At 54.4% G+C, this 25,610-nt stretch overlaps 1 protein-coding gene across 2 annotated transcripts in view; it reads right to left on the reverse strand.

Annotated features, from left to right (window-relative positions):
- Positions 1-25,610, reverse strand: part of EXT2 (exostosin glycosyltransferase 2) — a 129,616-nt gene that overhangs the window by 94,601 nt on the left and 9,405 nt on the right. For both annotated transcript variants that reach the window (XM_056131308.1, XM_056131317.1), the window contains exons 3-7: positions 23,996-24,085; positions 23,504-23,620; positions 16,865-17,060; positions 12,537-12,676; positions 9,402-9,495 (exon numbers count right to left, since the gene is read on the reverse strand). In XM_056131308.1, coding sequence (XP_055987283.1) covers positions 9,402-9,495; positions 12,537-12,676; positions 16,865-17,060; positions 23,504-23,620; positions 23,996-24,085 — 637 coding nt within the window. The remainder of the gene's footprint in view (positions 1-9,401; positions 9,496-12,536; positions 12,677-16,864; positions 17,061-23,503; positions 23,621-23,995; positions 24,086-25,610) is intronic.

Below are 25,610 nucleotides of genomic sequence, written 5' to 3' on the forward strand. Positions count from 1 at the left end.
GGGACCAGAGGACTTGGGAACAAACAGAAGCTCCGACCCTTCCTTTCAGCCCACTCCTCAATGGCAGCAACATGGAGGGGCTGGAGCGGGGGGAGCAGCACGCCAGGTTGGCGAGTCCCGGTTGGCACTCCAAAATGAAGGGCTCCGTCTCTCCGAGATTTGGAGGACATTTTCGGTGGGCTGTTCTCGGCAAAGTCCCCAGAGCAACGGAGCCGACTGGTCGCAGGACGGAACACATGAGCCCTGCCCACGCCGCACCCAGGGCCAGCTGACCTCTGCCCGCCGCCAGGTACGGCCGGGCTGCCAAAGAAAGCAACTTTGTGGTCCCCTCCATCTGGACGGTGAGGATTTAAATCTCAGCAGCTATCCAAAAGAACTGCAAATCAGCCCCAACCTGAGAGACAGGAAAATTTATCTCCAGGCCCTCGTGGGTCGTAAATCTGAGACAGTTCTTTTAAAATGCTTTTCTTGGCTTCCCATCAGATACTGGGCAAGAGCCTTTTTTTTTTTCCCCAATAAGGTTCTTCAAACTCAAGTTGAAAACGGGGGAGGGAAGAAACGGTGAAGCACATGAAAAATGCTCTTCCTGACGCGTCCCCATGACCGAGGGCCCTCGTTTTATTTATCCTGCCTGGAATGACACACCACAATACTGTCGCCACCATACAGACAGACAGAAGTGTTCGGGAATACTCCAGGGCAATGGGGCTTTGGCGCTAAGGAACCAAACAAGGTGACGTTTAAAATATCCCACAAAGTACTCATGGTTGGGCCCAAGATTTCCACTGCCTGAGAGTCTGGCTAAGCACATTGCACATTTGCTGGTGTTGCGGGCAGTGGACAGAACACTTCGGGAAGTGGCCTGTGGCTTTATTCAGGAGTCAGGGAGGGGAGCTTTTTTATTTATTTATTTTTTTAACAATACACTGGCAAGCTACCCGTGATGTATTCGATATGCCAAACACAGGAACAACAAGTCTCACAATGGAGACATTACTGGGCCCACTCGAGCAAATCGATGAACAATGGGAGGACAGAGATAAAAGGTCTACAATACATAGGGATGTGGTGGCATCTGGGGTGGGGGGGGCAGGGAGAGGCGGGAGGAAATAGGGAGCATTCAATTTTAATTTTTTTTTTTTTTAGTCCCTACAGGTTCAACTTCTGTGTATAAATCGTGCCTCAATTACACAGTGGGGAGGGAAGGATGACAGACTTGCCAAGATCACGCCTGGAAACGAAAAGCAAAACCCGCTCCACATTCCTCAGACTATATTTCCAGGGATCAGGCCCGTCCTGAAGGTTTCACGCAGCCCCTCGTGTTTGAATTTTTGGAGACAACCATCTCATAAGCATGTAGCTGCAATTACTGGGAAACTTGCCCGAGTTTCAGCCTCACTCCAGGATCTGTGGGCTTAAAACAAACTCCCAACTGAGAAAAAAAAAGAAATACTGGATGGAGGCTAGAGCGATAGTATAGCAGCTGACCTGGGTTCAATCCCAGGCACCACCAAGAGTGATTTCTGGGTGTAGAGCCAGGAGTAACCCCTGAGCAAAAAAGAAAAAAAATATGCAGGCAGCAAAACTGATGGAACCACTATCCGCCCCCACATGTCACACTGTCTTGGAAAGATTACTTTATCCTTGGATGAATGGATAGATGAATGGACAGACAGATGGACTGACAGAGGAAATAAACAACAACCAGATCATTAGTCTGCATTATCTTAAACCCTTCTCACTGCCAACCCCACTAATCTGCTTAGAAAGCCCACGCCGTAAGGGTAGAGGTGGCGGCCCTGGGGTGCAACAGACCCAGGCCATCCCCTCACCACCACCAAACACGGCAGCCACCAGCCGAGGGTCTTCACTCTCAAGCCAATCACGAATCACAGGATGAGAGTGAGAATTTAAGGGGCTGGCAGGACAGTTCAGGTGGAAAAGCCCTGGTCGTACAGACGGCCGGCCCCTTAGAATCTCAGCACCACAGATGGCCCCCTGAGCCCCTTCGGCACAGACCCCTGAGCACTGCAGGTGTGGTCCGACAGGAAGGAAGGGAGGGAGGAAGGCATTTTAGACAAAAACCTTTACAAAATAAGTTATCCAACTGAACTGACTGAAAAATGAATTATGCAGGAACCAACATTTAAAATCATATATCCGATAAATCACAGAGAAACATTCACAAATATATATATATATATATATATATATATGTGGACTAGAGCGATAGCACAGTGGGTAGGGCGTTTGTCTTGCAAGCGGATGACCCTGGCGACCCAGGTTTGATTCCTCCGCCCCTCTCGGAGAGCCTGGCAAGCTACTGAGAGTATCTTGCCCGCACAGCAGAGTCTGACAAGCTCCCCATGACGTATTCGATATGCCAAACACAGTAACAACAAGTCTGACAATGGAGACGTTACTGGTGCCTGCTCGAGCAAATTGATGAACAATGGGAGGACAGTGCTACAGTGATATATATATATATATATATATATATATATATATATGTAGTAAGGTGCAGCCAGGGGTCACTTCCAACGATTCTCGACCAACCAACAAAGCCAGATGTTTCAAAATATATATATTTTGTTGTTGTTGTTCATATGTGTGTGTGTGTGTGTGTATATATATATATATATATATATATATATGAACAAAATGGAAGTCTTAACTATTACATGCCTCACAGGAAACAGAATTTGCCTTTCCTCCATTCTAGCATGTCCCCAATAACAGCTCTGGACAGGGGGGCACCAGAAGGTACCATGTATGCTGTGGTGAGCTGTGTTGAGCATCCGAAGCTGTGCCAGGGGGTGCTGCCTTGTGTAGGTGCTCCGGGACACCAGGGAGCCTGCCACAGTCTGCCCGAGGGTCCGGGTACTCTGAGCACTACCCCACTTTGTTTTTTTTTTTGCGGGGGAAGTAAGGAGCAGCCAGGGGTCACGTCCAACGATTCTCGACCACCCAACCAAGCCAGATGGTTCAAGACGAGGGCCCAAGAATGAGGTGCTGCTCGGGCCCGGTGACGCTGGGGTTTCCCCAGTCCACGGCTGGTCCCCAGGGGCTGCCGGGGCCATGCGCAGCGGTGCTGGGGAGACCATCAATGTGGGGGTAGGACCCGGCTCTGGAGCGTGAGCAAGGCAGGTGCCTTAGCGCCTAGAATCCCTCCTGGCCCCGAGGTCTCCTCCTCCCTCCTCCTCCTCCTCCTCCTCCTCCTCCTCCTCTCCACCTGCCAGCCTGGCAGCTAAGCCCACTCAGGGACCCCCACGTGCTCCACCCACACTAGACTTCATCACTGGACCATCCTGGGCTGTGGACAAGAGCCAACAGCAGCCACCGTGAAAGGGCTCAGTGATGAACAAGGGAACCCCACGGGCACGCACAGGGGAGGTCCGGGGTCCTGCCGCCATGGTGGGCTCTACCCATAGTCCCGGAAAGGACGGGTGGGCCTGGTACGCTGCTGTTTCAAGTACAAGTGTTCTGTCTTTTCCCCAGAAAAGCTCGTTACCCTTCAACCGCCACCCCCCATCCTCCTTTTTCTCTTCTTCCACCTCCTCCTCTTTCTCTTCCTCCTCTTCCTCTTCCTCCTCTTTCACCTCCCCCTTTCTTATCTTCCTTCTCTTCCCCTTCATCCTCCTCCCTCTTATCCTTCTCTTCTTCATCCTCTCTCTTCCTCCTCTTCCTCTTCCTTCTCCTCTTCCTCCACTTCCTCTCCTTCTCTTCCTTCTCTTCCTCCTCCTCCTCCTCCTCCTCCTTCTCCTCTTCCTCCACTTCTCCCTCCTTCTCTTCCTCCTCCTCCTCTTCCTCCTCCTCCTCCTTCTCCTCTGCACATGGAGATCTGTCGAGGGGCCGGCTTTACGGAGACACCAAGGACGAGACACTCTTGACTCACCTCGAGGGAGGCGCTGGAGGAAAGAAGATGCGGGATGTTTTCTCCCCCCTCAAAGGCTCCAAGTCAGGCGAGTACAAAGGGGAGTTCAAAGGCGAGGCAGGCTCCTGACTTCCACCTCCTAGTGTGGCCGGGGTTAGGGGTCACGGCTGGCGGAGCCACCGGCCAATAAAAGAATGTTTGGAAACTCCAGCGAACAGATAAACTGGGGATCCATTTACACCTTCCCCCCTATCCACACAAACATTTCTAACGATCCAGTCTGGGGGCTCTCCAGCCCTCTGGGGTCCTGGGTTGCTTTTCTTTTTCTCTGTGACTCCAGGGAAACAGAGCAGAGGGGGTGTGTGCGGGGGCACTGCTGAATGTTTCAGTGGGGTACAGAAAAAGACGCCACTAGAGAGTTCTTCCCGCCTTGCAATGTGAGAAAGACAGTGGCTGGAACACTCCATCTCTCAGGCTTCCTGAGTACACACACTCACACACACTCACACATACACACACTCACACACTCACGCATACATATACTCAAACACACACACTCTCACGCACACTCAAACACACTCACACATGTGAGTCACACTCACACATGCTCACACACTCACACATACACACACTCACACTCACATACACACACTCACACATACGCACACTCAAACACACATTCACACACACCCACGCACACTCACACACACAGACACACACACACACACACACGGGAACGTCTCCTCGCAACCCTCCCTTTCCCTACCATTTCAGACCCCCCAGTGGACTCCGGGAAACCCTAAAACTCTGCTCAGAGCCACACTCCCCTAGGGTTGCACTCACTGGTACCCTCTAGGGTTCTTGGGATGGAGGGGGAGAGAAGAGATTTCATATTGGCTCCCAGCCCGGACCTTTGTTTTTTTTTTTTTTTAAAAGAGATGAAAGAAAGAAAGAAAGAAAGAAAGAAAGAAAGAAAGAAAGGAAGGAAGGAAGGAAGGAAGGAAGAAAGAAGTGCAAAAAGCACGAAGAGGCTAGAGAGATAACAGTACAGCAGGTAGGGTGTTTGCCTTGCATGCGGCTGACCCAGGCTCAATCAATCCCTGACACCCCATAAGCTTCCCCCACCCCAGACTGCCAGGAGTGTTTCTGAGTGCAGAGCTAGGAGTAAGCCCTGAGCACTGGCAAGTGTGGCCCAGAAATGGAAGCCACAGCATGGATTCAGAGTTCCATTCAGTGAACGAGCCGTCTCTGCTTGTGGAGCAGACCAGGACCCAGGCTGAGGCGTCACCTACTGCCTTCAGGGAAGGTGCTGGCTGCTGGGGCTGACTAACCACAAAGGGTGCGTCCACACGCCCACCCTGGGTGGGGCCGGCCTTTGGGAGCGGACAACGAGACCCGGGTCAGACGATTCTTGAAAACTCTCACCGTGGTCACTTCAAGGCCCCAGCCCGGGACACACAGGAGGGGCGGCTCACGGTCACACGCCAGGCCAGGAGGAGCCCGGAAGCCACTTTCCCTGGGCAGAGGTAAGCATCTTTCTCCACGGGATTCTGTCCTTGTCCCCAAGTCACTCTCAGGACATCACCACTGGAGCCATCGGAGCCTCCACGCCAAGCAGCAAAAACCACCGCGCCCCACCCCGAGCTGCTGCCCCCACGTCTCTGGGTCAGCTCCCAAATGCTGGCTCTGCGTTGGAGCTCTGCAGAGAGGCTCCAGCAGCTCCCAGCAGCCGGGCTCCAAGGAGTCAGTGCTAGGACACAGTCACCCACCCGTCACCGGAAAGTCGATGGAGCCCTCTGCTGGCACTAAGGGGCCCGCGCAGCTCCAAGGAGCTTTCCCAGGTGCACGAAATCCCCAATCCCTCTGCTCGCCAGGCAGTGCATTCTGACTCAGAGACCCCCAATGGATCTGGCCGACCGCCCTCCGCCCCCGTCTCAGGAAAGAGAATCATTCAGTACCCTCTGCACCACCACCCCACCACACCCCCACCCCGGAATCCACCTTCTTTAAGTGAACAGTCAGAGAACACGCACGTCCGCGCCCGAGGTCACCCACGGGCAGGCAGTACCACCCACTCGGGGAATTCAGCTCTAAGGTAGGAACTGGGAGGCACAAGCTCTCTCCCCTTGGAGGCTGATGGATGACAGAAGGCCCCAGCCCGGCCTCCCTCGAGAGAGCACCGGCTGAGGAGAGGCTGCCCGGAGGCGGGAGGAGGGGATGCTTCCTGCAGCTTCTCCTGCAAGGCCAGGTTTCGGGGCCAGAGATGGGAGCCCTTCCTGGCCAGGGCTGGGCACAACATGGGCAAAGCCTGTTCCCTGGGAGAGGTAAGGCGGGGGTAACCTGCACACGCGTGGGGACACTCAAAGCCACATGGCCCCAGGGGGACCATATCATGGTCCCCTAGGAGTCACTTCACCCAGTAATCTACATCAGACTTATCCAGTCAGCAAGGTGCGTGTCTGTGTGTGTGTGTGTGTGTGTGTATGGATATATATATGTGTATGTATGTTTGCATGAACTCATGTGTATATGTGCATGTGAGTGTATGTATGTATACATGTATGTATACAAATATGAAGAATGTGTGCATATATGTATATATGTCTGTGCTGGAGCAATAGCACAGCGGGTAGGACATCCACCTTGCAAGCGGCCAACATGGCCAACCCGAGTTCGATTCCTCCGCCACTCTTGGAAAGCCCGGCAAGCTACCGAGAGTATCTCGCCCACACGGTAAAGCCTGGCAAGCTACCCGTGACATATTCGATATGCCAAACACAGTAACAACTGTCACAATGGAGATGTTACTGGGCCTGCTCAAGCAAATCGATGAACAACAGAAGGACAGTGACAGTGACAGTCTGTGTGAGCATGTATACATGTGCATATGTGTAATATGTGTGTGTTTGTATGTATGCATGTGTGTGTGTGTGTATGTGTGTGTGTGTGCGTGCATATGCAGATAGGGATACTATGGGGCCTTGAGAAGGGCAGAAAGCGGCGCTGAGGGCATCCCTGAGAGGCACCCACACCCAGTCAGTCTCTCCTGCAGGCTGACCTAGAGCAGGTCGGCACTACCTGCGGGGAGGAGAGTGTGAGGCCCTGCGGGAGAAGGGAGCCCCACCCCGACTGCTGCCCCATGAGTTCTGGCTCAAAGGAGGGCTATGGTCTAAGGCCAGCAGTAGCTGGTGCGTGCCCCATGGCGAGAAGAGATGAGCTGGCAGAAGCCACATTTCAAGAACGAGAGAAGGGGAGCCCAGGCAGCGATCGAGGCTTATGCTGTGTACCATGACCAGGGTCCGAGCCGGAGTCGGGCTCAGAGCCTGAAACACAAAGGGGTTAAGGCAGCACCATGACAGGCTCAATAAGGAGCCAGACCTAAGTTTCGGTCTCCTAGACTTAAGTTACGGTTTCCCTGAGTTCTGGTTTCCCGAAGGGATGTGGCTGGCCAGGACAACCAAATGGAAACAACCCGGAAAGTCACCGGCAACCAGCTCAGCCTGCCTCTAGGCAATCAGAAGTTACCAATCTAAGTAGCTAGAAAGCTCCCTAGACCGTCGCCAAAGACAAACCCCAGTTATGTGATGCTGGAAGATAAAAACCCTGCACACCCATGGCAAAGAGCTGCTCACGAAGAGGAAGCTGCTGCTATGTCGCACAGGGCCCTAGCTCGAGCTAGCCAGTAAAGACCCTTTGCTTGTTGCATCACAACTTGTCTTCATGGGGTTCCTCTGGAAAGATCTCGGCCCAGTTTAATAAGCCAAGCCTTTAGATTCCACACGTTTCTCTGAACCCGAGTAGCCTAAAAGCGCTTTGCTATATACTTTTTGGTGATGGTTGTTTTGGTCAGTGGTAGGGGTGAGGAGTAGGGGTCCCTCAGGAGACTCCATGGCTCCCGGAGGTTCTCGACCAGCCAGGCTAGCGGTTCATGCGTGGGTCCAAGGGTACCGGAACCAGCTCCTCCAGTACAGGGTCCTCCGGGATTGATCACACGTCACTGCCATGCGCCCGTTCTGCCACCTTGTATCACTTTGAGACTCACTCCCTGTCGCTGGGTGGCCCTGAGCCTGTAGTGGACACGGCTGGACCACGCTGGGTCCCAGCCTGGCTCCCTAGAACCACGGGACAGTGCCCGCTGCCAGCTGGCATAGGCAGGCTCCCCTCGGAGGAAGCCACCGTGAAGGGGCCAGGCGGCATAGGGAACTGGACAAAAGGAGGGCTCCTGCCTACCCCCCGGGTCATGTCTCCACTCCCGAGTGACAGCTGACCTCTGGGGTAGCAAATGATTCTCCGTGCAATCAGGGAGGGCACCTCTGAGGCAGCACCAGGAACAACCCCTGCAGGCATCTCCTGGGAGCACCATGTGGTGAGGACCCATAGTTTTAGTTAGAACCATCACTAGGGGGGTTGGGGGGGATGCTCTCCTCTCTTTGGCCCCCTCGTCCGCTAAAACCCACACAGACTCCACAGGCAGGCAGGCAGCCACCAATAGGTCCAGGGACTCGAGACCAGCACGAATTTCGCTCTCAAGGAACCACGGGGTTCCTAGGGTCTGGAGAAGGTCACCCCTCTGCCACAGGCATGATGACGCTGACCAGCCGAGCCAGTGCTCCGCCCTGACAATGTAAGGGAAGGCCTTGAGCTGAGATGGCACAGTGGGGAGGGCGCTGGCCTCACACGCAGCCGACCCTTGTTCCATCCCCAGCACCCCACAGGCCCTGCCAGGAGTGGTCCCTGCATGCAGAGCCAAGCGCCAGGAGTGGGCCCCCAAATCAAACAAAATGCCTGCAGACTTCACTGTGCCAGGAGGCTGCCCCTCGGGTCTGAGAAGCACAGAACCATGAGACAGAGGCTGCCCCTGTCAGGCGCCTTCATTTACTCTCCCCTAACGCCCTGGAAATCAAGGAGAATTTTGTTCTGTTTCCTTGCTTTGGGGGTGGGCACACTGGGTGATGCTCTGGGGTTACCCCTGGGTCTGCACTTAGGAATTACTCCTGGTGGTGCTCACTGATGGAGCTCAGGGGACCATAGGGGATGCTGGGAATTGAACCCAGGTCTGCCATGTGCAGAACATGGCCTACCCGCTGTGCTATCACTCCAGCCCCATCAAGGAGAACTTTTTTTTTAATTTTTTTTTAATTGCTAATTTCAAATCACTGGGAGAGGAGCACAGGAAACAAGGGGGACAGCACAACAGCTAGGGCTGACTAGAAGGGCTCAGACCATTCCTCGGTGGGTGCAGAAAGACCCAGGTAAGCCAACGAGGTCCGGGAGTAGGGGAGTGGGAAGATGAAGTCCACAGGCCCCAAGGCAGCAGAATACTGATGGGTGGGCAGGGCCACAGGCACCCTGAGGTGGGGATGGGGGGGTGGGGAGTGGGACCAGGTGCTGCCCCAGCTCGGACCTCACAGGGGAAGGGGGGCCGCCCCCTGCCACGGCTCTGGCTGAAGCCTGGCTGGTAAGCGCCAAGAGGAGGAGACGACACCCACACATATGACCACACCCAGCACCCACTCCACAGTCTCACCTGTCTCTGCATCTCCTCAATCTGCCTCTGGGGGATGCTCTGCAGGATGGTGTACACCTCCGGCATCTTCTCCTCGGGTACCACCACCGATGCCCTACACAGGAGCAGAGACGCGATGTGAGGGCATCCCTCGGGGAACACGTCCCCCACCCTAACCCCACCCCCACCCGGGTGCCCCCTCAGGTATCATTCCCCCCGCCCCCACCCCCACCCAGATGCCCCCTCACACATTACTTCTGTCTTTCCCCCACACCAAAACCGGGTCCAACAGGCTGTGACCCTCCGGCCCCATCACGGCCCCTCTCCCTGCCCCAGGGCTGCCTAGGCCGCCAGCCCCCTCTTCCTTCTTTCATTCCTCCACACCCCAGCAGGGGGCACTCACTGTCCTGGCTGGCTGGGAGCTGTGCTCAGCACTAGGCCTGACCCCCATCCTTCAGCTCTCTGGGGCCGGAGCGATAGTGCAGTGGGTAGGGCGTTTGCCCTGCACGCTGCCAACCTGGGTTCGACTCCCGGCATCCCATATGGTCCCTTGAGCACTGTCAGGAGTGATTCCTGAGTGCAGGAGCCAGGAGTAACCCTAGCTGGGCATCGCTGGGTGTGACTCCCCCCTCCCCCCCAGCCGAAAAACACACACACACACACATACACAAAAAAACATTATTCAGCTCTCTACAAAGACACCCTCAGAGAGAGAGAGAAAGAAAGGGGGGGGGGCAGAGCAATAGTACAGCAGGGAGGGCCTTTGCCTTGCGTGCAGCCGACCCGGGTTCGATCCCCAGCATCCCATATGGTCCCCCAAGCACCGCCAGGTGTGATTCCTGAGTACAGAGTCAGGAGTAACCCCTGAGCATCGCTGGGTATGACCCAAAAACAATAAAAGAGGGGGGGAGGGACAGAGGGACAGAGGAAGAGGAAGAAGGAGGCGATGGCGGACTTTAAGGACAAGTAAGCAGAGGGCCCTGAAGAAGCTCCCCCATCATCCCTCCAGGGGCCCATGTGGCCAGAACCCAGTGACTCCATCGAGGCCCCAGGAAAGGATGCGAGCAGAGGACTGAGCAGCAGCGGGTTGAGCAGAGGGTCACGGCCCTCAGCCGGGGAAGGCGCTGGGCTTCAGCTCAGGGAAAGGCACAAGTTGCTGGGCGAGGTAGAGCATGCGCTACGAGTGGGTGCCGGCAGGACACAGCCCAGCAGATGCAGGGTCAGCCCCGGGAGACCATCAGCACATCCGGGCCAGCTGGATGGGTTGGAGGGCAAGCCTGGGGGGATGGACGTACCCATCAGATCTGCCAGGACTCAAGGCTGACTGGCCCTCTGGGGACAGGGCTGAGTCTGAGTTCACTGACTGAGACACGGCACAACCCCCCCAATCGGGGTGGGCCCCCCCCAGGACAGGGCTGGCACCTGCAAATTCCTGTGAAGGAAGTGACCTAGAGGCTCGAGTGAGGCTAGGTGGCCTTCCGGGTTCAACCCCACTCCAGGGACTTCTGCTGCTGGCTCACCCACATGTTCCCAAGCGGAACCAGGTTCTCATGCATCCCCCTCTCAAGACTCAGCCCGGCCCCTGCCCTGCAGCGCTCGCTGGGTTGCCACACACAGCACCCCGTAAACCAAGGGCACCCGTCTCCCTCCTACTGCGAGCCAGACCTGACTCCCCGCCGCCCAGCATCCAAGCACCAGGCCTGGCCACTAAAGGCCTTGAGGACCCATGTGCCGGACCCATCAGATGGCCCAAGTGGCTCCTCACTCCTCACCGGGGTACAGACAGGACGGACCCTCCTCATTCCGGGAGGGCGGAGACCCCCGCTCTGTGCTGGGCCTTTATGGTGCCCCCTGCAGTCCCATTCTCCAGCCGCATGGTGACCTGGGATGGGATGTGGGTGTGTGCGTGGGGGACAGAGGGGTTCGCAAAAACATTAAAATTGGCCATGGGGAAAGGTTTCTGAATGCACCAGTGCCCAGAAATGACCCCCAAGTCAGCCTTGTGATGAGTCTAAGGTCTGCCATGGCAGTCTCCTGGTGCAGTGTTTCCAGGGCAGGAAGGGTCACAGGCGGAAAGAGCTGAGAACACTTGCCCACAGTAGTGACTCCTGGCCCGTGTCTCCGTGAGATCACATGATCTACGGGGAGTCACTGTAAGACTGAGAAAGTCAGCACCCACCTGGCCAACCACTCAGACGCTTGTCGCAAAAGCCAAGAACGAGCCTGAACAGCCTCCACAAAAAGGAACAACTTCCAATCACCCTCGACCTCCAATCACCCACCGTTAACCTCTGACATGCTGGAGGAGTGGAATGGCCGGTACCAGAGTGGGTGCTACAGGCCTGACTGCCCTAACCCACCGCACCTCACCGCCCCTCTGGTCCCTCTGTTCTCCAGAAGGCTCCGGGGCCCCTGCATCCCAGTAGAGGCTCCTCTACCTCTACCCAGTGCCTGATGCAAACCTTACAGGTGGCAGAGCTGTGCTTCTCGACTATGGCTGCAAACCACCATGGCCAGGGAGGCCAAAGCCAGCCTTCCCGGAGGATCAAGTGCGGGAGAAAAAAAACTCTTCCCATGAGTCGAGAGCCACTGTTTTTGTTGTTGTTGTTGTTGTTTGCTTGTTTGTTTTCCGTTTGGGGTCACAGCAGGCGATGCTCAGGGATTGATTACTCCTGGCTTTGCACTCAGGAATCACTCCTGGTGGTGCTCGGGGGACCATATGGGATGCTGGGAATCGAACCCGGGTCGGCCGTGTGCGAGGCAAACGCCTTACCCGCTGTGCTATTGCTCCAGCCCCAAGAGCCACTATTTTAGGTCAAGGGCAAGTGGGTTGGCCTCAGCAGGCTGCAGAATCTCCGTATAGCAACTGACGACGCCGCACTGCCGGGCTGTGTGTGCAGAGACGGCTGAGGATGACGCACAGAGGAACGGGTGTGGGTGCTCCAACAAAAGGTCATTCCTGAGGCCCTGCCCTATCTGACCTCCAGCACCCCCTTCGCATCCCAGCACCGGGGTCTCCCCACCATGGCTCTGCACCCACAAACCCTCCCGCTGGGAAACAGCGCAGGCCAACACACGTAGATGGTTCTCCGTCTGACCTACACGTGGCTGTGAAGGTCCACAGAGGTGTGGAGCGTGTGGGAAGGTGATACCCACCTCTTCCAGTCAAGGACCTCGGAGAAAGGCAGCACGTAGGAGTCGGCCATGATGACTGGGACACAGCCGGCCCGCAGCACGTCACTCAGTGCCGCCTGGCCCAGCCGCGCACCTCGAAGCACCACGCAGAAAGTGGCCTCCTGCAGGGGACATAAGCAGATGGTGGCAGGGTCACCAACGTGCCCGCAGGCCACGATTCCCTCCCGGGACTGCCGGACGCCCAAGCCTGGAGAGGGTATGCGCGCCCGTCCAACGCGGGGGAGTGAGAGAGATCACACGCTCGTCAAACTTGGGGGCATGAACCCAAAAGGAGAGAGAGAACAAAAGGGAATGCCCTGCCACAGAGGCAGGGTGGGATGGGGGGGATGGGGGGTGGGAGGGATACTGGGATCCGTGGTGGTGGGAAATGGGCACTGGTGGAGGGATGGGTACTCGATCGCTGTATAATTGAAACCCAAGCACAAACTCAAGGTGTTTCACTAATAAAAATTTAAACGATCACGGTCACGTTCATCCTGTTGTTCACTGATTTCCTCAAACAGGCACCAGTAACGTCTCCTTCGTCCTAGCCCTTGAGATCTTAGAAAGTGCCATATTCAAGGCTCTTTCAGGGTCAGGAGAACGAGACCCATCATTGTTACTGGTATTTGGCATATTGAGTATGCCATGGGGAGTTTGCCAGATTCTGCCATGCGGGCAGGATGCCTTCGGTAGCCTGCCGGGTTCTCCAGAGTAAGAACTAGATAATAAGATAAGCTTCCGGGAGCTGGGTTTTAAATCTCTGGAGTCCAAAAATTAAAAAAAAAATATATATATATTAAGAACAATAAAATGTGTATTTTATCAGTAGGAACAAGAGGAAAGCACAGAAGAGAGACAGATAGACATTAACTGAATAAAACAAATATGTGTTTTCCAAGATAATAAAAAAAAAACACCTTGGGGGGCTGAGAGAGGGCACAAGCCTATCAAACACAGGGAGCTGAAAGACAACGTCTCATGCCTGTCAAATGTAAGAGGCTGAGAGACGATGGCGTGAGCCCGTCAAACTTCGCCCAGAGAGGGTGCGCACGCTCCTCAAACAAATGCAGAAGGCCCGTAGAGGGAGTGAGTACCTGTCAAACGCAGGAGACTGAGAGAGGGCTCACAGGCCTGCGGGGGGCCCTGAGGGGGTGCACACACCCATCAAACACAGGAGGCCACAAGGGGGCACGTACACCCATCAAACACGGGAGACCACAGAGCTTAAGATGGCCAAGCTTCACCTCTGGATTCCAACCCCCGGGTGGGTACTTCAAGACGGGCACTATGGAAATGTTGAAAACCAGCGTCCAGTCCGCTGGACACTCAACGGTGTGAGGACCCACCAATGGGCTTCCCTTAGCCCCAGTGTCTACACAAACCACAGCCCCCGCGGTGGCCTGGGGAACAGGCCTCGGCCTACCTGGGAAGAGAATGACCTTGTCTGGACACATGGGGCTTGCTAGTCACCCTCTATAGGAAGGGCAACTGGGCCGGAGAGACAGCAAGGGAGGGGAAGGGTCTGCCTTGCGTGCAGCCGACCCAGGTTCCATCCCTGGCATCCCCGGTACCCCCAAAGCCCCGATAGGAATGGTCCCTGAGCTCAGAGCCAGGAGGAAGGAAGCTGGGGTTGTCCTCAACTCCCTCTACGCCCTCTCAAGAAAGAGCAAAGTAAAATCTTCCCCATGGCATTTAGCAGATACCCTTCTGTTTACAAACAGTCCACTGGACAAAATGCAAAAACCTCAAGACATTTCTCTACCCCTTCGCTCATTCAGCCCCACTCAAGGCGGAGCATACAGAAAGGACTGGTGGGGGAAAGGGGTGGCGGGAATCCTGTGATAGATATAAGTCAGCATATGAAAAGACCCAGCTCGAGGCTGAAGCAAGAGTACGGCAGGTAGGGCATCTGCCTTGCATGCGGACAATGTGGTTTCAATCTCCAGCACCCCATAGGGTCCTCCGAGACTACCAGGACTGATCCCGAGCTCAGAGCCAGGAGTAAGCCCTGAGCATCACCAGATGTGGCCCAGAAACAAAACAAAACAAAAAGACTCGACTCCAACACTGGGTTTTGCCCAGATTTTGCCTCGACAAGAAAAAATAAATAAATAAAACAAAAGATTTTGAAAGCATTATTCATCAAATCTGGAGAAAAGGAGAGTTCAGCTGTATGAAGAAACCCCACGTGCCAGACAGGTCTGGGGGCTGATGGGAAGGCAGCTGAGGAGAGGCGGCGGCCGGCATGGCGCCCGGAGCGGCAGGTGGACGGGTGGCGAGGCCACACATGCTGATAACTGCTCTTCCTATCTAGACACAGGTTACTATAAATATTCCTGCTCACAGCACCCTGTTATCAGTCAGACATTCCTCGGGGAGATGGGGCACTGTTTGAGAGAAAAGATATTTAGGACACACAAAAGAATTTCCGAAATGAGCAGCTCACTGCAGAGATGTCTCTGGACTTTAAGCCAGGGCGACTTCACTGGGGTGCCTCAGATGGGAGCAGGCATCGTCCATCCACCTGCCCCCTAAGGATTCTGGTAACCGCCAACTTTCAGAACCCAATGAGAAGTGCAGGTACACAGGTTCAGTGACGTCAAACTCCAGGCCTCATGAGATAGGGGATGGGGCGGTCCTTCTCATCTCCTCATCCATATGGAACCCTGGAGGTCATGCTCATGAACCACCTCCAGCTGCCATTTAAAGCTCCTTAACAGCCGTGATCCAAAGACACACTAAAGAATCTCAAAACTGAGCAGCTTACCGCAGAGATTTCTTCATACCCGAATTATCTAAAATTTTAGAATTCCAACGTAGCCACTCTCGCGGGCAAACAACATCTTAATGCTATTCATAACAAGTAATACAAAAAGAGAGTATGTCTGCCATAGAGGCAGGGGTGGGATTGGGGAGGATACTGGGGACACTGGTGGTGGAAGATGTGCACTGGGGTGGGGGGATGGGTGTTCAATCATTGTAGACTGAAATTCAAACAGGAAAGCTTTGTAACTGTATCTCACGGTGATTCAATTAAAAAAAAAAAGATTTTAGCAATCTGGCATGAGTCAGATCTCTTTGGAGATTAAGAAAAAGACTCGGGCCAGAGAGACAGTACAACTGACAGGGCCCTTGCCTTGCATGCAGCCAACTCAGGTTCGATCCCCGGCACCCTATGTGGTCCACCGAGCCTACCAGGAGTAATCTCTGAGTGCAGAGCCAGGAGGAAGTCTTGAGCGCCACTGAGTGTAGCCAAAAAAAAAAAAAAAAAAAAAAACAGTTCACACAGATTCCCTCCTCGATGCTTCTCCTTGAACTAACCAACGTGGACTGGGAATGTGGAAGCAAGCCAACTCAGTTTCATCTTTCCTAGTCCCCTCACCCGGGGAAAGTCAAAGAAATGTCTTAAAACCCTCCCCCCCCACCCCCCCCCACCTCCGCCTTCAAGAATGGTTGTGCCTTGGGTTATGGAAGCACTCTGGCTCCCAGATTCCTTCCAGCCCTGACAGAGTAGGGAGACCAGAGCAAGGAAAGACAAAACCCTCCAGGATCTGGGATAAACTGAGGTACCTTGTAGACTGGACCATCAGAGAAGACAGCTGTGATGCCTCAAAGAAATAATGGGGTGGGACAGAGAGACGGGATAGTGTACCAAGTGCTTGCCTTGTACAAGGCCGACTGGGATTCAATGCCTGGCACCTTACAGGGTCCTCTGAGCACTACCAGAAGTGATCCCTGAGCACTGTGGCAAAAAAGAAGAAGAAGAAGAAGAAGAAGAAGAAGAAGAAGAAGAAGAAGAAGAAGAAGAAGAAGAAGAAGAAGAAACTGTCTTTGGTCTGGCTTTGTGGGTTTAAAAGCAAAATACAGGAGCTGGAGAGATAGCACAGCGGGTAGGGCATTAGCCTTGCACGCGGCCGACCCGGGTTCGATTCCCAGAATCCCATATGGTCCCCTGAGCACCGCCAGGAGTAACTCCTCAGTGCAGAGCCAGGAGTAACCCCTGTGCATCTCCAGGTGTGACCCAAAAATCAAAAAATAAATAAATAAATAAAAGCAAAATCCATTCACCTGCTTTGTCTCCGGGGGCCCCTGGGTAAAGCCAGGGGAGTCACACACCTTTCAGGCCCACCTTTCAGGCAAGCGGGCAAGCAGGCCCCTGCACAGAAACCTGACAAACCCGGACAGCTAAGCCTCTGAGGGGCTGCATGTCCGCCGGGGTCGCCTGCTTCTCTCCTCTCCAGGAATCTGAAGGTGGGCTGGGGGGTGGGGGTAGGCTCTGAGGAGGAGGCCGAGAGCCCCGCACTCACCTGCAGCACCTGCGGGTACTCGAAGACCTGGTGCTTGTGGCAGCGCTTGCGCACCGATAGGGTGCCCTCCGAGAGGTTGGTGCACTTGTCCAGCACCAGCACCGAGTCCCCGTGCCGGGCCTGCAGTGCCTCCAGCTCGTCCCGGTACTCAGCGTGGAGGCCCATCTGCGAGGACAGGAGGAAGTACCGCCGCGGGCTGGAGAGGAGAGAGCAGGCGGCTCGGAGCTGCGGCCCGGGTGCGGGTGCCCGGGGGCACAGCTGAGAGGGTTCCACCAGCCTGAGCTGGTTCCCCTGAAGTCTCCACCTCCCCGGCCCCACCGCAGCGGGGCTCTGGGGCAGTGCTGTATATGAAGGGCGTGGTGGTGGGAGGAAGCCGGGTGGGCCTCAGCCGCACACACATATGCACGCCACATACGCACACGTGCACACACGTGTGTACACATGCACAGATGCACACGTGCACGTATATGCGTGCTCACATGCATATGCACGCTCTGAGGAGGTATCCGTGCATGCAGACCACAGAGAACACGTGCTACACGCCTCTGTGCACACAGGTGCCTGCCTACACCCGCCGCGGGAGCGCAGCTGAGGACCACAGCTATGGGCTGCCGTGATTCGGAACAGACAGGTCCAGGCAGGTGGGGACAGTGATGAGCAACAGGCTGCTGGAACCTCAGGCAGCCAGAAATGACCGGGCCTGGGAGTCCCCAAGGGGACAGAGGCTCCGATCTGGGCAGCACATGGGGCGGAAGTCCAGCAGGTGAGTTGGGAGGACGCATCCGGGCAGCCCAAGAGAGAGGGTCTGCTGCCAGGTGGGGGCACAGCGGGCAGGCAAATATGGCAATATTGGGTGGTGTCACCGCGAGGGGTGTTCCAGAGGACAGCGTCTGTGCCAGGGTGAGGAAGAGGCAGCTGGAGCACAATTGGGTGGGGGGGGGGGAGGGAGCTGATAAGGGGTCTGGGACAAGTGGCTGCCACAGAACCTGGGTCTCTCTCTCTCTCTCTCTCTATCTATCTATCTATCTATCTGTCTCTGTCTCTGTCTCTGTCTCTGTCTCTCTCTCTCTCTCTCTCTCTCTCTCTCTCTCTCTCTCTCACACACACACACACACACACACACACACGACAGTGGAAGATGATACTGAACTGCCAGAGAAGGGAGTGACCAGCAGGGGAATAGGGGAATAGAGAAGCCCCCATGGACATAGGGTGTCCAACGGATGAACAGCACCGGGACAGGAGAAAAAACAGAGACTCAGAGCCAGGAATAATCCTTGAGCACTGTGCTGGATGAGACTTAGAGCAGGAACAGACTGTGACTAGTACTAGGTCCAGGGTTACTGAGGAGGGGGTCAGTGGCCAGGGTTGTTCACTCTACCATCAGCTGCAGGAGCGAGGAAATGGGGACACTCTATCACCACCCCCTGGCTGGTACAAATGTGCAAGTGTGACCCCAGAGACCCCCAAAATGCCCCTCCAACAGGGTCTACCCACCCTGGAAGGCGCCCACTGAGGTTTCCCCAGCAATAACTACTGAAGATGAGTTTGTTTTTCTTTTTCTTTTTTAACTGTCACTGACCACCCATTGTCCATCGATTTGCTCGAGCGGGCCCAGTAACATTGTGGTCGAGCCGGGTTCGATTCCTCCGCCTCTCTCGGAGAGCCCGGCAAGCTACTGAGAGTATCTTGCCTGCACGGCAAAGCCTGGCAAGCTACCCGTGATGTATTCGATATGCCAAACACAGTAACAAGTCTCACAATGTTACTGGGCCCACTTGAGCAAATCGATGAACAACGGGAGGACAGTTCTTTTTAAACAACAACAACAAAAAAGAAAATGACTAGCGGGCTGCCCTGAGCCTACACAGCAGCATACTGGACAGCCACACTGGGTGGTGTGTGTGTGTGTGTTGGGGGGTGGGGGAGTCCGGTCCCGCCCCAGCCACCGCAGGCTCCGGCCTTTGGCGGCAATCTTCTGATTTAGCTCCATTTCAGAGAAAAAGTGACCAGCACTGGGCAGCGGCCAACAGGAGCCATCAATACAGTAGCCGGGGTGTCCCAGGGAATTAGTAGGGAGAAGAACCAAAGATTAAAAAAATAACAGTCAGGCCCCGGCTGGAACGCCCAGCCCTGCAGGAACGTGGGACTCCGTGGGGCCAGGGGAGGGAAGGAGGCAGGAGTCTGGCTCTGCTTTTATTTGGGAGTGGGAAAAGTGGTAATTTCTGTTGTTGTTCCTATGGGGGTGGGAGTGTTGTTTATGAAAAAAGAAACAGGCGACTTCCTGCATACCGAGTGGGAGAAATTCCCGCGCTGTCCAGCAGAGGGCAGAGCTCAGCCCAGGTCGCCCCACACTCCTGCTGTGTCCTGCCAGCGACCTTTCCTCCGGCTAAAGCAACTCACGGAAAGACAGTCCGTGAGCCTGTGAATCCCATTCAACCATTTCTCAACAGTAAAAACACAACCCAGATTAAAAACGGACAATGGAGGGTCTGGAGAGATAGTACTGCGGGTAGGGAGCATTACAGGCAACCCAGGTTTGACCCCAAGCACCCCGGATGGTCCCCCAAAGTCCACCAGGTGTGGTTCCTGAGCACAGAGCCAGGAGTAAGCTCCAAGTACTGCCAGGTGTGGTATAAGAAAAAAAAAAGGGGTCAAATTATTTGACAGACATTTCTTCAAAGAGGAATGCATGCAGCCAACCCTGGTTCCACCCCCCAGCATCTTGTATGGCTAAAATAAATTAAGTCAACTCTGAGAGTTCCACAGGGGAATGAAAAATCCAATACTGCCAGGTGTGGTCACTGTCACTGTCCTCCCGTCATTCATCAATTTGCTCGAGCGGGTCCAGTAATGTCTCCATCATGAGACTTGTTGTTACTGTGTTTGGCATATCGAATACGTCACAGGGAGCTTGCCAGGCTCTGCCGTGCGGGCGAGATACTCTCGGTAGCTTGCCAGGCTCTCTGAGAGGGGCGGAGGAATCCAACTCTGGTCAGCATGTTGGACACTTACAAGGCAAAGGCCCTACCCACTGTGCTATAGCTCCAGCCCAGGTGTGGTACAAGAAAAAAAAAAGTTCAAACTATTTGACAGACATTTCCTCAAAGAGGCCCTATCAATAGCCAATACACCCATGGTAATAATAATACACAGCGTTACTATTCATTCTCTAGAGAAATGCCATGAAAACTATGATGAGAGATATACTCTTCCTAACCACTAGGATAGCCAGAGTTCTGAAACAAACAAAACGGGAAGGGGGGGGGGGGGGAGAAACAAATATGGCATTTCTCCCAATCTGAAACTCCAACCCTCACACACTGGGGGAGGAAATGGGAAGCAGGGAAGCTCCTCAAAAAAGTCAGCCAGAGGGACCATGTGAGGCAGACATTCCACTCTGTGTATATCTTCAGGAGGATGGAAAACATCCAAGTTCAGACAAAAGTTCATACACGAACACCCATAGCAGTGTTAGTCATAAGAGCACTGCACTGTAGCACTGTCCTCCCACTGTTCATCGATTTGCTCGAGCGGGGCCCAGTAACGTCTCCACTGTGAGACTGTTGTTACTGTGTTTGGCATAGCGAATATGTCACGGGGAGCTTGCCAGGCTTTGCTGTGCAGGCAAAATACTCTCAGTAGCTTGCCGGGCTATCCAAGAGGGGCGGAGGAATCAAACTCAGGTCGGCTGGGTTCGAACACAGCAAACGCCCTACCTGCTGTGCTATTGCTCCAGCCCATTAGTCATAATAGCTTAAAAAAAGAGAGGAAGAAAGAAAGAAAGAAAGAAAGAAAGAAAGAAAGAAAGAAAAGGAGATGAACCCAGTGTCCATCAAGTGGTGAAAGGGTCAACCATGAACCATAATGGTCTATCGAGATGATGAACTTATTAGTCAGAAAAGGACAGAGGTTGGAGGGCACGGGTTACAAAACTAGAGCATCTTGGAAGACGTGATGCCGAGTGAGAGAAGAAAGGGACCAGAGAGACAGCACAGGGCTCAAGGAGCTCGCCATAGACATACACATACCCAGTTCTATCCCTGGCTGCACAGATGTTTCCCCCAACACATGCCCGGAGAGATCCCTCAGCACGGAGCCAGGAGTACTCCCTGAGCACTGCTGCATGAGATTTAGGGCAGGAACAGACTGTGACTAGTACTAGGTCCAGGGTTACTGAGGGGTAGTGAAAATATAAAAATGTCCTGGAATTGGTTGTGGCACTGCACAGCTCTTTTTTGGGGGAGGGTGGGGTGGAGGGCAGGCACCTGGCAGTGCTCAGGGTGTTACTCCTGGCTCAGGGATCACTTCCTGTGTGCCCGGGAGACCGTACAAGATGCTGGGGGTGAAACCAGGGTTGGCTGCACGCCAGGCACACACCCTACCCGCTGTGCTATCTCTCTAGTCCAATACAACTTTGTAACGACACTGAAAGAACTGGTGGATTATACATTTTGAGAGGCGTGCATCTTACAGGATCTATACTGTATCTCCATTCTTTCAACGGGCTAAAATAAATGAAGTCAACTCTGGGAGTTCCGTGGGGGAGTGAAAAAATCCAGAAAGATGATTTACACGACAAGTTTATGAGCCATTTGCGTTTTCCTTGCGCTTGGCAATTAAATTATTAGAAGCAGGGTCTGGAGGGGTAGTACATGGGTAGGACATCTGTCCTGCAAGTGACCGTACCCAGGTCTGGTTTCTGGTACCAGATATGGTGCCCCAGACCTTGTCAGAAGTGATCCTGAGCACAGAGTTAAGAGTAAGCCCTGAGCACCTTTGGCTCTGGCCCCAAAACCAAAATCAAACAAAAACATTATAAACAGTAAACATCATAAAATGTCATAAAAAAAATTAGAACTGCCTGATGGTCTTTATACATGATCTTAATAACAAAATTTAAAGCATCATGCTGGGGGGGGGCGGGGGGAAGAAAGCTCAAATAGAGAAGGGAGCACCAAGTAAAGGGTGTTGGGAGGATCCTCCCAGGATGGGAGAATCGTGCTGAGAGTAGACTCTGGACTGAACATGACTGCCAGTCAATGCCTCTTTTGCAAACCACAGCACTCAAAAGGAGAGAGAGAACAAAAGGGAATGCCCTGCCACAGAGGCAGGGTGGGATGGGGGGATGGGGGGTGGGAAGGATACCGGGACCCCTGGTGGTGGAAAATGGGCACTGGTGGAGGGATGGGTACTTGATTGTTGTATGATCGAAACCCAAGCTCAAAAATTTGTAAGTCTACAACTGCACCTCATGGTGTTCCACTAATAAAAATTAAAAATAAAAAAATTTGCTGCATCTAGGACATTCCAAAATGCCACCTGCTAGAGAATAATGTCTTTAAGACTCTGACATTCCAGAGACCCCAGGGGGACTCAAAGGGGAAGTCTGTCTGGGCAGCTTGGAGTGGTCCAGACGCTCGGGAAAGAAACAAGCTCCTGGACACAACTAGAATGTGAACACAGGCCACATGTGGGTTTTCAAATCTCACCTACTGTGGCATTTCTCGCGAGGCAACGCACAGAATAGCCTCCTTCGAGCATGGGTCCTGCAACCATCTTATCCTCTTCACCATCACATCAGCCTACAGCTCCCGGTTGTGGCATCACTTGCCAACGGGTGGCAGGAGGCGGAGGGCAGACAATGCCCTGGATGCCGCAGCCCCCGGAACCTCATGTCTATACCAGGGAGCCCACACGAGCCTGGCCCGGGGTCACTGCAATTCCACATGGTGACCCGTCCTGGGGCAGAGCGACTCTGAGTGCCCGCACCACGGGAGGGCTGGCCGAGCAGGGGGTGCAGGGGAGTTGGGAGGGAGCAAGGGTGGGGGTGGTGACTTGGGCAGCACTGGGGGCGGGGTTGCAGAAAGCAAAGGCCCCCGTCCCAGGCACCAAGAAAGCTCCCCCTCGAGGGGTTGGCAAGTGGCTTGACCCCGGAATGAACAGAGGGTCAAAGACTTCCGGGAGATGCGAGGGTTTGCAGCCCGGGAGAGTGGGGCGTGATGCTTGTTCTAAGCCCTCTGAGAGAGCAGAGCGAGACAGCTGAGGAGAGAGACTGAGGATGACCCTGTGACAGAGGATCTCAGGAGGCAATTAAAGGCACAGGGGCAGAGGGCTGGAATAACAGGACAGTGGGGAGGGCTCCTGCCTTGCACACGGTCGACCCGGGTTCGATCCCCGGCATCCTGTATGGTCTGCTGAGCACCGCCAGGAGTGATTCTTGACTGCATTGCCAGGTGTGGCCACCCCTTCCAAAAAACAAAGGGACGGTAGCAGGTGCTTCCCCTATGGGGCCATCAGTTGGGATTACCAGGGTACAGCAGGCCTAGACGCAGACACTAAGGGCCAGCATCTCAGGGGTCTCGGGGAGAGCTGACGGTGGCCTGGTGTGGGGAGGTGGCCCCTCTACACAGGGCAGAGGTAGCTTGAGTCACTTCTGATCTCTCACTTCAGGAGGTAGTGGGCACCAGGAGCTCAGCAGTGCCCCCCGACCTGCACCCCAGGAAAGGACACTGGACGCTTCCCTGGGCATGGCCCCAGCACTGAGGGGCAGCGGGTGCAGTGGGCCCTGGTCTGCATACCCCTCTCCCCAGTGACCCCCCCCCCCCCCCGCAGGCCCTCCCCGCTCCCCTGCCTCACCCGGGTGCTTTTTCCGGAAGCTCCACTTCGGCAGACAACGGGCTATAGACAGGAATGCTGACGTCGTAGCCTTGGCGGTAAGTCCATGTGGAAAAGCCGCCACCGGCCAACAGGGCCCTGAGGGCAGAGGATCTGGTCACTGGGCGAGAACCAGGGGCCCAGGCAGGGGTGCCAGCAGGAAGCCCCACCCCCACCCCCGTGAAGGCAGCAGCATTGCGGCACCGAAGTTGTGCCCTACGCTTCCCACACCAGCTCCTGCATGCTTACTGCCTCCCTCTGGGGTCCCAAGGTCAGAGCTGCCCATGCCACCCCCACAGACCCTCTGCAGCCCTGGCCGCAGAGGCGCCTATGTCTAACGGATGGGAGAGGCTGGGCCTTTATCACAAAGTCTGTCCCAGTCGGCTCAGGAATATGATCTCGCGCGAATAAAACCAACTATAGTTAGTTACTCCCCAAAAAACCTGGTCCAGGGGCACCCCCCCATGCACCCACCTGTCTCTTGGGACGTCCAGGGCTGTGTTATAATCTGGGGGGCCTCCAGGCAACATGTTGAAGAGCAGGTGATTGGTACCCCGATCCCACCTAGGGAGAAAGGAAGCAGAGGCGTGAGATCACGTGTCAGCAGCAAAGATCTGGACGCCAGGGTCAGCTCCCAGGTAACAGGCAGTGACTGTCCCCAGCCCAGCGCAGGGCCACACCTCACAGGGTGGGCAGAGTCCTGGAAGGCCTGGCCATGCACTGGGAGAGGAGTAGGGGGAGAGGAGAGGGAGGGAGGGAGAAAGAGAGAGAGAGAGAGAAAGAGAGAGAGAGAGAGAGAGAGAGACTGGGGGGATGGGGGTAGTTACTCTGTCTCCCAGAACCAATGATGACCACAGAAACCAGGAAATGACCTGAGCGCTCATTATTTAGTTATAGAAACCGAAGAGAAATCAAAGAGAAGGCCAGTGGCGGCCACTTTTGGAACAGTTGCACAACAGAATGCCACGCAGCTCCTGGAATTACCTGATAAAAGAATACGATTTTGGGAACTAGAGTCATAAAATGGAAATGGTGGGATGGAGACATAGTACAGTGGGCAGAGCATTTGCCTTGCACACGGCCAACCCGGATTTCACCCCCAGCAAGTCCAGCCAGGAGTAGGCCTGAGCACAGAGCCAGGAGTAAGCCCTGAGCACTGCGGGATGTGGCCCCAAAGCCAAAACACACACACACACACACACACACACACACACACACGGGGGTGAGGGGTAAGGCAGCAAAAGAATATGCAGTGTATAATCTTATTCTTGATAATGTATCTATACACACACTTAGATGTATAGATTAATAATGTATAAATTTAAATAAATAAAATAAAAAGGCCCTCCCGTTGATCGTCGATTTGCTCGAGCGGGCCCAGTAACGTCTCCATTGGAGACTTTGTTGTTACTGTGTCTGGCATATCGAATACTCTCGGTAGCTTGCCAGGCTCTCCGAGAGGGGCGGAGGAATCGAACTCGGGTCGGCCATGTTGGCTGCTTGTAAGGCGAACGCCCTACCGCTGTGCTATCACTTCAGCCCAATCATTAATGCAAAAATGACTAAAAAGGCAACATCAAAATATTAATAGTAGGGGCTAGAGTAATAGCACAGTAGGTAGGGCATTTGCCTTGCACGCAGCCAACCCGGGTTCGATTCCCAACATCCTATATGGTCCCCTGAGCACCGCCAGGAGTAACTCCTGAGTGCAGAGCCAGGAGTAACCCCTGTGCCTCACCGGATGTGACACAAAAAGAAAAATATATATGCCTATTAATAGTAATCTTTTTTATCTTTTGGTTTTTGGGCAACACCCAATGATGCTCAGAGGCAACTCCTGGCTCTGCACTCAGGAATTACTCCTGATGGTGCTGGGGGACCATACGGGGTACTGGGGATGGAACTCAGGTGAGCTCCAAATGAGGTAAGTGCATCACTCACTTTATTATCATTCCAAAGGCAGGATTGGCCTGGTGATATGGAACCGCCTGGGCAGGGGTAAGGCAGTGTGTGTGTGTGTGTGTGTGTGTGTGTGTGTGTGTGTGTTTGGGGGGAGGGCACCTAGTCACTCTGATGATGCTCCGGGGCC

This window comes from Sorex fumeus, unplaced genomic scaffold (genome assembly GCF_029834395.1).
Source record: "Sorex fumeus unplaced genomic scaffold, SorFum_2.1 ptg000007l, whole genome shotgun sequence".
NCBI classification, from domain to species: Eukaryota; Metazoa; Chordata; class Mammalia; order Eulipotyphla; family Soricidae; genus Sorex; species Sorex fumeus.